The sequence below is a fragment of the Chionomys nivalis genome, chromosome 19 (genome assembly GCF_950005125.1).
Source record: "Chionomys nivalis chromosome 19, mChiNiv1.1, whole genome shotgun sequence".
Taxonomy (NCBI): Eukaryota; Metazoa; Chordata; class Mammalia; order Rodentia; family Cricetidae; genus Chionomys; species Chionomys nivalis.
The window spans coordinates 19,842,812-19,856,124 of record NC_080104.1 but is presented as its reverse complement, the minus strand read 5'-3'; the positions used below and the strand labels follow the sequence as shown (position 1 = coordinate 19,856,124).

The window sequence follows — 13,313 nt, the reverse complement described above, 5'->3', positions numbered from 1 at the left end:
CACATTGCCTCTACCTCCCTAGTGCACCACTATACCAGGTCTTTTCTTTTAGAGGTGATATTACATCATTTTACCCCTTCCCCTTTCTCTCTCCAGATCATATATGCCTCCTTGGTCTTTCAAATTCATGGCCTTTTTTCCTCAGCTGTCCTTACATGCATGCATATATACACATGTTCCTAAACAACCACCCAATCTGTTTTTCCTCTGCCTCCTAAGCTTTAAAATGTTGAGTTGGAGAGGTAGTTCAGCAGTTAAGAGCACTGACTGATCTTTCAGAGGTCCTGAGTTTAATCCCTGGCAACCACATAGTGTCTCAAAAATCATCTTATAATGAGATCTGCTGCTCTCTTCTGGCCTGTATAAACACACGCACACACACACACACACACAAAAGTAAAAAAATTGCCAGGGGGGCACACCTTTAATCCCAACACTTGGGAGGCAGAGACAGGCAGATCTCAGTGAGTCCAAGACCAGCCTGGTCTACAAAATGAGTTCTAGGACAGTCAGGATTGTTACACAGAAAAAAATCTGTCTCAAAAAAGTGAAATTATCGCCGGGCGGTGGTGGCGCACGCCTTTAATCCCAGCACTCGGGAGGCAGAGGCAGGCGGATCTCTGGGAGTTCGAGGCCAGCCTGGTCTACAAGAGCTAGTTCCGGGACGGGCACCAAAGCTACAAAGAAACCCTGTCTCGAAAAAACCAAAAAAAAAAAAAAAAGTGAAATTATCAAATAAAAAATGATATTCCCCTTTGAGAGTAGTTAGGTCGCTCCTTCCACTTAGGCTCAGAAGTGTTTCTAGTGTGAAACCGAACCACTTCCTGTTCAGCACTTGGCAATGTGGAACTAATAAACTTAGTTCCAAAGGATGTGCCAATTTCAGCAATTATCTGACATCTCTTCCATTCCACTCTGGTCCAAGACATGATGCTTCTCTCCCCAATGGAGTCCCTTGTAAGCTGCAGGCTGCTGAGGTGCAGTATGAAGAAGAGATGACTAAGGAAGGAAATGCTTGGCCAGTTATATGTTGGATGGAGATCAACAGAAGGATGGTACTCTTCTGAACAGAGTCAGGAAACTCTTGTTATTAACTTACTCATGGATCCCCCAAACCACTTTCCAAGTCCACCCCCGAACAATTGACAGTCAGGGATAACTCGGGCAGTTCATTTTTACCAGGCTCAGTGAACTGACCACTCTGACTACTTCAACAAATGCATTACCATCTGGACCTTAAATTTAAGGATAAAGACTCCTAAGCCTTCTACAGGGTGTAGCCTACCAGGCAAAAAAAAAAAAAAAAAAAAATCTCTTGTTCCTGAGCTCCTTCTTTGGGCTAGGCTTCCTAAGAGACAATGTAATCTGTCCAGACCTAGGAACACAGCTTGCAGAGATACTGGGCAAGTTTATTTGAATGAAATAAATTAGCAGAAGAGGCACTTCACATTAGGGAACTTATTTATTGGATGTTTGCCACCACAGCACTGTTGGTGGGCTTAGGAAACTTCCCTCAGACACATGCACAAGAGTGACAGGCTAGTGACCCCCCCCGCCCCCCCACCCCCCCACCCTCACCCCCCGCCGTTCAAGTCCCTTTCATATCCTCCATGCTTTTCTCAAACGCTGTTGAAAGAAAGTTTCCATATCCTGCTCTTCCAGGCGAGATCAGTCTGAGGTGGTCCCTGTCGTCCTGTTAAGTTGTGACAGATCCCAGTTACGACTGCGTGCTGAAATAGTCCTCCAAGTCAGCACTGGTCAGGGGCCGTTCCTGGACATGCCGCAACATACTAAGGCCTGGGGGAGGGAATGGTGAAGTGAGACTCGGGACTAGGAACAAGACTTTCTTGGGGACACAATAGGGGAAGACATCAGCCCAGGCCTCCCCAAGTCATCTAGTCATACCTCCCATGATCTTAGGGACTTCATGCAATAAAAAAAAAAAAGAAAGAAAAAGAAAAAAATGGCTACAACCTAAAACCATTTCCCTTGGAATGGATTTTGAGGCACATCTGGAACCCCATATTCCCAGAAGGCTAAATGAGAATTCATGGTGCTGTGCAACTATTTGACAAGCAATCAACCCTCAACCCCAATTCTGTTGCCGTCACCTACCTAGCAGATGGAGGTAAAGGTTCTCGCTGCTCATGCCCCGAAACATATCCTCCAACCACTGCTTGACTCGGGGTGGCCCAACCACAGTGACTCGAGTCTGGCCAGAGGCTGTAAACCACTGCTCCAGTTGAATAAAGGTGTTGGTGTGTTCCTCGATGCGCCTGAGGTATAAGTCTCTTTGGCCTGTGCAGAGGGAGAAGACAGGAGACATATAAGCCACTAGTAGCATTTGTTGGATGAACAGAAAGTCCCTAAGGAGGGTAGTACTAGATAGGAGTTACTTCCAAGATTCAAACTTGTTTGGAGTGAAGCTGTAAAGGAAATGGGTGTTAAAGAAGAGATAAGACAACACTCTGTGCCAGCCATTGTGGTACACTCCTTTAATCCCAGCACGTGGGGAGCAGATCCTTGTTAATTCAAGGTCAACCTGGTCTACCTAGTTAGTACAAGCAATCCAAGGCTACATGGACACTAAAAACCAATCCCCCTCCCCCAAAAAATAGCTTAAAGAAAAGCAAAAATGGCCGGGCAGCAGTGGTGCACACCATTAATCCCAGCACTCTGGGGCTAGAGACAGGTGGATCTCTGTGAGTTCGAGACTAGCCTGGTCTACAAGAGCTAGTTCCAGGAAGGCTCCAAAGCTACAGAGAAACCCTGTCTCGAAAAACCAAGACAGAAGTAAACACCTTCTGGAAGTCTCTCAAAGTTGATGAGCTTTACCAGACTCTGACCTCCCCAATTGTACTTAAGTAAACTGGGTAACACACCTTTAATCCCAGAGCTCAGGAGGCAGAGGCAGGTAGACGTCTTAGCCTGAAGAGCAAGTTCCAGAACAGCCAAGGCTACACAGAGAAACACTATCTCAGAAAACAAAACAAGCGTAAATAGAGCCAGGCGGTGGTGGTGCATGCCTTTAATCACAGCACTAGGGAGGCAGAGGCAGGCAGATCTGTGAGTTTAGGCCAGTTCGGTCTACAAGAGCTAGTTCCTGGCTGTTACACAAAGAAACCTTGTCTCAATAAACAAGCAAAAAAAAAAATATGTAGAACAGTAAGACTATCCCTGTCAGTAGGGACTGGAGAGATAGCTCAGTAGTTAAGCGCACTGGCTGCTCTTTCAGAGGACTAGGGTTCAATTCCCAGCACCCACATGGCAGCTCACAGCTGTCTATAACTCCAGTTCTAGGGGATCTGACACCTTCACACAGAATACATACAAGCAAAATACCAGCATACATTCATTAAATAAATTTTCAAAAATAGAAAGTGAGCCAGGGTGGTGGTGGCACTTGGGAGGCAGAGGTAGGTAGATCTCTGTGAGTTTGAGGCCAACCTGGTCTACAAGAGTTAGTTCCAGGACAGGCTCTAAAGCTACAGAGAAACCCTGTCTTGAAAAACTAGAAAAGGAGGAGAAGGAGAAGGAGAAGGAGAAGGAGAAGGAGAAGGAGAAGGAGAAGGAGAAAGAAGAAGAAGAAGAAGAAGAAGAAGAAGAAGAAGAAGAAGAAGAAGAAGAAGAAGAAGAAGAAGAAGAAGAAGAAGAAGAAGAAGAAGGTGATCACATGATCACAGTGTGTTGAGAAGCTTAATCCAATCAACGGTAAGAAGCAGAGACTGGGCTGCCTGGAAAAGAGGATCGATCAGGCCAACTGGGCTGCTGGGCAAGAACACCCACCAACAAGTTTGGCTGCCACTGTCTAGTCAGTGTGCTCCAGGTTCCCTGGCTCTTGTGAGCTGTCACCACTGCTGGGTGAGATTTAGTGATGAGTCCTTTCTGCTCCTATGGGTAACCCCTCACTCCTATTCCTGAGTAACCCCGATAAATCTCACTGGGTCACCAAGTGTCACAAAAGAACTGATACAGACAAGAAAAAAGGAGAAAGTTGGAAAACCGTAAAAGAAAAAGAGATAAAGGAAAGACCACCTACCGAATATGCAGTTCTCCTGGTCCCAATCTATGAACAGTACAAGTGGGGAATCGAAGTTCTCAGGAGATCTCCACCAGGCATTCGGGTCATCAACACCATTGATTCCCATTGCAGATGCTCAAAAGTTCGTCCTACTTCAGAATAAGGCAAGTCCAAGCAACTGACTGCAGAATGGAAGTGAGCAGAAGGGCTCAGGCCCTGGCTTATATAGGTACTCACTCCAAAAGCCCAGCCCTTGCTGGGTGTGGTGGCACACGCCTTTAATCCCAGCACTAGGGTGGCAGAGACAGGCGGATCTCTGTGTGTTCAAGACCAAAAACCCTGTGGGGGGGAGGGGAGGTGAACAGCTCTTGACTGACCTTAGAGCAACAGATCTATCCCTAAATTTCTCCTATTAATCCAACCAATAAGCTATCGGCTTACTCTTTTATGACATAATTTTTGGTCCTCAGGAATTCAAATTTTCTTCTAGGTAGTATCAAAGATGCTTGAGGAACACTACTGAGTATAGACTAGAAAAGAGATGAGGGACTTATCCCTAGGTGGCTCTGACATCTGTTTGTTTGTTGTGTTTTTTGGTTTTGTTTTGAGACAACTTTGGCCATGATAACTTTGTTTTCTTTCTCTTTAACTGTCTCTATTTGTTTTATCTCATTTGAGACAGGGTTTCTCTGCGTAGATGAGGCTGACCGGTAACTCACATGGATCTTCCTGACTTAGCCTCCTAAATGCTAGGATCAAAGGTGTGCTTCCTCACCCCCACTCCAGCCTTTTAAGAACTGTTAGTATTCGGTAGAAGACATTAGATAGTAGGCCAGTGGTGGCACACGCCTTTAATCCCAGCATTTGGGAGGCAGAGACTGGCAGATCTCTGTGAGTTCAAGACCATCTCGGTCTACAGAGCAGTCCAGGACTGACTCCGTAGCTACTGGAAAACCCTGTCTTGAAAAACTATAAAAAAAAGAAAACTAAAGTACCTGTCTTGGTCATTTTGCCTAGCAACTACAAGCTCTTTAGAAAGTAAGGTCCAGGCCAGGTGGTGGTGGCACATGCCTTTAACTCCAGCACTCAGGAGGCAGAGGCAAGCAGATCTCTGCTTTTGAGGTCAGCCTGGACTACAGATCAAGTTCCAGGACTGAAAAGAGAAACCCTGTCCAGCAGGAGGGGGAGAAGAAGAAAGAAATCAAGATCCCATTTAGGCTCACACCTTTAATGCACTAGATTTAATGCACTTAGAAGGCAGGGGCAGTCATCCAACCTTGATAGAAGAGGAGGTGCATAGTCTCACTAGATCACTGCATGATCTCATTCAAGTTGTGCATTGTTACACAGAGAAACCTGACTCAAAAAACCAAAAAAGAAAGGAAGGAAGGAAGGAAGGAAGGAAGGAAGGAAGGAAGGAAGGAAAAAGATAAAGGAAAAAAAGAAATGAAGTGTCCCATGTGGATGCATTGCTTATGGATGCATTGACATCTAGTGGAAGGAACTGGATACAGAAAGGAAATGATGACCACAGTAACATGAACATAGGCACATGATTGCCTGTCATATCTTGACAGGAAGGAGACAGGAAACTCTTCTCCCAAATACAGAAGAAATATATTTCGCCAACTCTCCATTAGACCAGTGTAGATCAAATGCATAAGTCCTGAAGTCAATACTTCCCAAGTGGCATCACAAGGTGTGTGATCAGATTTGCCAATACCAGGCCATTCCCCACTTAATCTGGGATCATAAAGTAAGCCAACCCACACGCCTCTTTCTCCTGAGTGCTGGGATTAAAGGTGTACACCACCATTGCCCAAAGCCAGGAAACACTATTAAACCCGTCCTCAACTTCAGGCTTCAGGGACAGTGGAAGGTGACCTCCCTGCCCATTCTACATGTCTCCATCCTGACCCTGCATCCACCTTTCCCCCTTCTCATCTGCCTGTATTTTACATATTATTAAATTTATGTTTTCCTTTATGTGCATTGGTATTTTGCCTACATATGTGTCTGTGTGAAGGTGTCAGATCTTGGAGTTACAGACAGTTGTTAGCTGCCATGTGGGTGCTGGGAATTGAACCTGAGTCCTTTGGAAGGGTAGTCAGTACTCTTTACCACTGAGCCATTTTTCCAGCCCCCTGCCTATATTTTATTTTTGATTTTTTGAGACATGGAGTTTTTCTGTAGCTTTGGAGCCTGTCCTGGAACTAGTTCCTATAGAACTCAAAGAGATCTGCCAGCCTCCGCCTCCCAAGTGCTGGGATTAAAGGCGTGGACCACCACTGCCCGGCTCCTCTGCCTATATTTTAAGAGTAGGATAATCTTTTTTATTAAATGATTTATTTTTATATTATGTACATTGGTGTTCTGCCTGCATGAATGTTTGTGTGAGGGTGTCATATCTCATGGAACTGGAATTCCAGACAGTTGTGAGGTGTCATGTGGTTGCTGGGAAGTGAACCCTGGTCCTTTGGAAGAGCAGCCATTGCTCATAACCACTAAGCCATCTCTCCAGCCCCAGAGTAGGATAATCTTAAGCCTCCTGAGTTCTCTGTAGAACTCACATTTTCACGCAGGGAATGGCCTACGTGACTTTTGATATGAGAGAAGCATTTTAAATCTTGTTTCCAACCCCATCCCTGGGCTGTGACTCCTGGGAGACAGTGTAGTCTTCCCAGATTTTGGAAACTGCTTTGCACAGAGAATCCACTATTAGGGTGGATTAGTATAGACAAAGAAAAGAGAAAAACATCAAAGGCATTGCACGTTAAGGTGATGTGGGATTTCCCTCTGTATGCTGTGAATGTTTTGTTATCACTGCTTAAGAAAGAAGCTGCTTTGGGCCTGTGGCAGGGCAGAATAGAGCAAGGTGGAAATTCTAAGCAGAGATAGAGGAGAAAGGGGGCAGAGTCAGAAAGACGCCATGTAGCTGCTGAAGGAGGCGATGCCCAGAACTCATAGCCTTTCCTTAAGTGGTCCCACCTGTGAGTCGAGTCTGGCCTGACGCTGTGAGCCCCCCTCTAGCTGAACGAGGGTGTTGCTATTACCTTTATATAGTAAAGGTATTTGTCCTCAGGGTCTTGGCACAGAAGAAAAAAAAGCTCGTTCAAACCACAGCTCTTGGGGGCGGACAGGTGACATTGAAGGCTGAAGCCCAAGATAGACAGGCAAGAGAAGGATTGGGAGATGTGGGCCTAACAAATGTGTGCTCCTTCTGGTCCTTGTCTTTGTAGAACACCAGTGGGCTGTGAAAGCACCAGGCACAGGCCTTCACACTTGCTTGCTGAGAGTGCTCCTTCCTGTCTCCTGAAAGGCACAATGCAAACAAGGCCCCATGCCTGAACTCATGTGTAAATGTATATTCATGCCCAAGGGGTCACCTTTGACCTCCCTTAGCGAAGGCCCTAATATCTGTAGCTTCTCCCTTCAAAATCCATTTAATCACTGCCTGTGACTGCAACTAGATGATAACTTAGTTAGTCTTCACCTGAAGTGAAGACTTTGTCCAAGAACCTAAAATTTTCTTCTTTATAATATCAAAAATTCTTATAGTAAAGAATTACAGCCGGGCGGTGATGGCACAAGCCTTTAATCCCAGCACTTGGGAGGCAGAGGCAGGTGGATCTCTGTGAGTTCGAGGCCAGCCTGGTCTACAAGAGCCAGGACAGGAACCAAAAGCTGCGGAGAAACCCTGTCTCGAAAAATCCAAAAATCAAATAAATAAATAAATAAAAAATAAAACCAAGGGAAAAAAAGAATTACAAAGATGAGGGGAAAAAAGAAAAAAATATCAAAAATTCTGGAGGCGATCTACTGACCATAGACTAAAGAAATGGATGAGGGGCAATGAGGAGGGGCATGGAAAGCCCAGGACTGGTCTCTACACTGTTTGCTTGATTTGTTGTTACTTGTTTTTCCTTGTATATGTAGCCCTGACTAACCAGAAACTCTATATAGACCTAGCTGCCCTGAACTCTTCAAGTGCTGACCTTAAAATCCCAACACACCCTCCATCTTGACGGAAGCTAACAGGGGTCCTTGTGCTATCACAGTATATTGGGGAAGCAGGGCCCAACTCCCTGATGTACCATTGGCAATTTTGTAGATTAATGCGATTTGCGGTTTTTGGTTTGTTTTTGTTTTTTGTTATCCGAGGTTTGACTAAATAGGCCAGGCTATACTCAAGCTTGCCATCTTCCTTCCTGAACCTCCACAGGCAGCTAGCTGCCATCATGCCAAGCAATAAAACATTTTCTTCTTTGTTGCTTGTTTCTGGTGCTGGTCTGGAACCCAGGACTCCCAGCCCTGAGATACTTCCCAGGCATCCTTGTGAGCTCTGTTTCAGGACATCCTTTCTATCTAATTTTGAACAGATTTTTGTGGTCTTGCTTCATTCAAATACTTTACAGGAGAGCTTTTGTTTGTTCATTTGTTTTATTGTGTGGAGGTGGGATTTTCAGTGGCTCAGGCTGGTCTGGAACTCTTTAGATAGCACAGGCTGAAACTGCATTTTGATGCTCCTGTCCTGGCCTTTCCAGTACTAGGATTATAGATGTGTGCCTTAGCCTCCAGTTTTTGAGGATTTTTGTTTTGTTTTGTTTCATTTTCAAGGCAGGATTTATCTGTAGCCCTGGCTGTCCAGGAACTCACTCTTTAGACCAGGCTGGCCTCAAACTCAGAGATCCACCTGCCTCTGCTTCCCAAGTGCTGGGATTAAAGGTGTGTACCACCAACACCGAATCTGGAAGACATATTTATGTTTAAGAAGAAAGATTCAAGTTTTCTTGTCAGCTTACAACAACTTCCAGGGTTTTGTTTTGTTTGGTTTGGTTTGGTTTGGTTTTTTGAGATAGGGTTTCCCTGTATCCTTGGAGCCTGTCCTGGAACTAGCTCTTGTAAACCAGGCTGGCCTCGAACTCACAAAAATCTGCCTGCCTCTGCCTCCCAAGTGCTGGGATTAAAGGCGTGAGCCACTACCACCTGGTTTACAACTGCCAGTTCTTAGGATTTGATTTGTTGTACACTGCCATCTCCAGCTGCCTTCTTTTTTTCCTTCTAGCTTTTTTATTTGTCTGTTTGTTTTGTTTTGTTTTTGAGACAGGGTTTCTCTGTGTATCCCTGGCTGACCTGGAACTCCCTCTGTAGACCATGCTGGTCTTGAACTCACAGAGATCCACCTGCCTCTGCCTCCTGAGTGCTGGAATTAAAGGCATGCGCCACCATGGCCCAGCTCTTATTCCCCCCCCCAAAAAAAAATTCCCTTTTTGCATGGCATACAAAGTGAGCTCTCAGTTCTTTCAATCACAGGATTTGATCTACCCTGGAAGATCACAGAAGCTTCCAGAAACCGTTTAGGTAGTGTGGGATAATGATAGACCTTTTAAACTCCTTCCTTAGTGACTGAGCATGGTGGTGCACGCCTTTAATCCCAGCGCTCAGGAGGCAGAGCAGGTGGATCTCATGAGTACAAATCCAGCGTGGACTAGTGAGTTCCGGGGGTGGGGAAAACCAAAACAATTCCTGTCTTTTATCCTATGTTGTTCCCTCACTAACCTCGGACTTTTTCCCTCTAAGCTCAGAGACCACCACCCTCTGTGCATGTAAGGAATTTTGTGAGCTCTGTGCTGGTTCTTCACCCTATTGCTGCCCCTGCAGCTGCAAGTGGCTGTCATCAGGAAAAAAACCTGATCTGCCGGGAGGGACCTCAGCGCATCTCACTAGGGAGCCTGCAAAGGATCCTGAAGATTTACAGCATAAGCCACTGTCACAATCCATTGGCCACTAAGTGACTCATTGGTCAAAACGGGCAATAGCAGAGTCACGGTCTAAGAGGCCTTCTTATGCTAGGAGATAATGAAGGATCTTTAGAGACAATGGCTGCACACGATATGATGTATTGCTTAAATGTGATGCTATCTCTCCCCAGCCCCCAGACAGGGTTTCTCTATGTAGCTTTGGAGCCTGTCCTGGAACTCCCTTTGTAGACCAGGCTGAACTGAAACTCACGTAGATCCGCCTATCTCTGCCTCCCAAGTGCTGGGATTTAAGGCGTGCTCCACCACCGCCCAGATGATACTACTTTACTTTTGCTTAGGTCTCATGTAGTTCCTTGCTGACCTAGATCTCACTGTGTAGTCTCAAACCACAGAGATTCCCCATCTTCACCGTTCCTGGGCTAGGAATAGAGACGTGGGCCACCAGGCCCTGCCATAAACATTTATCCTTTATACTATTAATACACTAAGAGGTCAGAGCCTGGATTGCAAGACCAAAGCCTTGAATCGTGTCCCCAAATGTGACTTTAATAGAACAAAATTTTTTTTAATTTTTTTAATTTTTTTATTTATTTTTATTTATTTATTTATTTTGGTTTTTCGAAACAGGGTTTCTCTGTGGTTTTGGAGCCTGTCCTGGAACTAGCTCTTGTAGACCAGGCTGGTCTCGAACTCACAGAGATCCGCCTGCCTCTGCCTCCCAAGTGCTGGGAAATAGAACAAATATTAACAGATTAATCTTCAGAAAACTACAAGTATCAGAGAGAATTCCTAGAGGAAAATTTGCTCGATAAAGTACTTAAATGAACAGCTATTAAATCCATGTTAGTTAAGTCATAAGTATAAACTATCTATAAAACAGTTTGATTTAAATATAATAACTATGACATCTCACTGGGGTGCAAGCCTGGCATCCCAGCACCAGGGGAAGAGATGGTTACATAGTGCATACTCGCAAACACACATAGACACACACATACAAACACACACACACACACACACCATGTGAACAGAACGGGGATAGTTCAGAACAAGAAAGATGACCAGGACGAGAAAGGAAGGCCAACAGGAGAGGGTAAGTGGAGACGTAAATTAAGTTGCTTATTATATACATACATAATATTTTGAGATCTTCATGAAATCGACTCTTTTGTATAAGGATTAGTCATTAAGAAAGACCTTTTTTAACCTTTTCATTTTATTCCTTGAGAACTTCATACACATGCACGATGTGTTTTGATTGTGTCTATTTCCCATTTCCCTACTCCTACTCCCCCTGACCCCACTCATCTTACTCCAACTTCACTTTCTGTCTTTTTTTCTCTCATTTAGCCTATCAGTGTGCATGCTTGTACAGAGCCAGCCACTGGAGCACGGACAGCCCACCAGTGGCCACGTGTGCAAGAGAAATGACTCTCCCCTCCCAGCGACCACCGACTGCCAATACCTTTTTTTAAAAAAGACGAGAGGAGGGAAGGAAGGGGGAGGAATACATCCTCATAGTGGTGAGTGTCTGGCTACCCAGTGCTCCAGAGGCAGAGCCAAGATGATCTTAGTACTTCCAGCCCTGACTAAACTGTGATATGGGAGTCAACCCGGGCAATATAAGCAAGACCCTGTGTCAAAACAAGATCAGAACAGAACAAAGCAGTAGCTGGGATTAAAGGCAAGCATCACCACCACCCTGCCATTGTGCATTTCTTTAGGTACCAGAGTAACTTTGTGGGAGGTGAGGGTTTCTGAGCCCAGCATGAGACTTTAGTTGGACGCTAGAGGGCAGCAAAGCACGCAAAAAAAGTGCAGCACTGTTTTCAATGGCCTGGCTAGAAAACTCGTGAAAACAAAGAAAAAGGAAGAAGGAAGGGAGGGAAGGAGGGAGAGAGGGAGGAAGGAAAAACAGAAAACATCTTGTTTACTCTCTTGAAAGAAGTACCTATTTATGGTCATCGGATTCCTTATCTGAAAATTTGTACAGGTCTCCCGTAGCCCAGGCTTATCTGGACCTTCATATAGAGAGAGAATAACCTTGAACATTGGATCCTCTTGACTTTATCTTTGATAGACGTGTAAAACCATACCTGGCTTACACAACACACTGATTACTTAAAAGAAAAATTCTTTGTTGGCCCTACTTTAAATTGATCTCATGAAGTGGATCACCTGGACACAAATTAATATTTCTCCTTGTTTCTTTCCTCTGAGGAAGACAAATCTTCCCCAAGAGGAGGAAGGGCAGAAGAGGGTGTAGCAGTAGGACCGAGTCAGAAGAAGGGGGGGGGGATAGGGAGGAAACTGAGGCAGAGGACTGAAGGGGAAGGGGAGAAAAAGAAAGAAATGCTGGGAAGGAGGGAGATGCTTGAAACCCCTCATCTCTTCAGCTCTTCACGGAGCCTCCACAGATCAGCCCGGCTACACTGGAGCCTACCCAAGTGAGCAGAGAAGCTGGCAGATTCATCCAAGTACACATCCACAGCCAAGGAGTCAGCCCAGTACTTGGCAGGGAAACTAAAAAGTGGGACCAAATGTTGGTTGGTTCAATGTTCCCCTTTGGGCCCAGCCTGAAACATAACAGTCCTGTGTGTCCCTGAGGGACTTTCATCTGGGCCCCTCTGGGTACCCCCAACAGAGCATCTGTTGCTCATTTGACTATCATTATTAGGCAGCTTTGCTCAGAGTGCAACGCCTGAACTCACAGGGCACCTTTGTCTTTTCAGTTTCTAGCTCTCCTTTTGAATATTGGCCCAAGTCCTATGACTGCTTTCCCTGACACTGGCATTTTTCTTTGTTTCTGAGGAGAGGGCCATATCCCTAACTCACACCAAAGATATTTGTAGACTTGCGTTCTGAGCCAGTCTACCTTCCTGACCTCTAACTCTGAAAGCATGACTTCTTTCCTGTCCCTCCTCTTGCAGCTTCTGAGAGCTCTGGATTGCCTGTTCTGCTGTTTTTCTCAAACTTCAGTTTCTGAGTCTCTTTTGAAGCACTGTTTCATGTATTCATTTCTTTATTGTTGTGGGGGAGGGGGAGGCAGATGTGTGATGGTCCGAGGACCCTCTGAGTCAGTTCTCTCCTTCTAGAATCTAAGTCTCTAAGATCAAACTCAAGCTATCAGTCTTGGCAACAGGAACACTTACCTGCTAAGTAATCGCACAGACCCTCGCTTTTAAAATTCTTTTAACTATGAGTCTACGACCCAGAAAAATGAGACTCCGCATCCCCTGATAACAATGGTCAAACCTCTTCATGCCTTTTTCCAGTGAAAGGCTTATTTATGTCTGTGGGGGGGTAAATTACCTTTTTCCATCTTAAATCCTGACCAAGTACAAAACACAGTTTCCACCACCCCACCTCCACCCACCATGGTAAACCCAGACGCTTAAACTAAATAAAGGAAACTCTTAAATATTATCAAGGGTTTATTCTGCTGAAGTATGTGTGACACCACACACACACACACACATACACACACACACACACACCTGAGGGGGGTGGTATACATGTGTGCTCCTAAT

The 13,313-nt window shown here is 45.1% G+C and overlaps 1 protein-coding gene across 1 annotated transcript; it reads right to left on the bottom strand.

Annotated features, from left to right (window-relative positions):
- Window positions 1-1,608: 1,608 nt before the first annotated feature.
- Window positions 1,609-4,148, bottom strand: Khdc1l (KH domain containing 1 like). Its single transcript, XM_057751434.1, has 3 exons — window positions 4,040-4,148; window positions 2,116-2,298; window positions 1,609-1,797 (listed from the first exon to the last, which is right to left on the bottom strand). Exons 1-3 carry the CDS (start codon window positions 4,146-4,148, stop codon window positions 1,718-1,720), a joined length of 372 nt encoding a protein of 123 aa, XP_057607417.1. The 3' UTR covers window positions 1,609-1,717.
- Window positions 4,149-13,313: the final 9,165 nt, after the last annotated feature.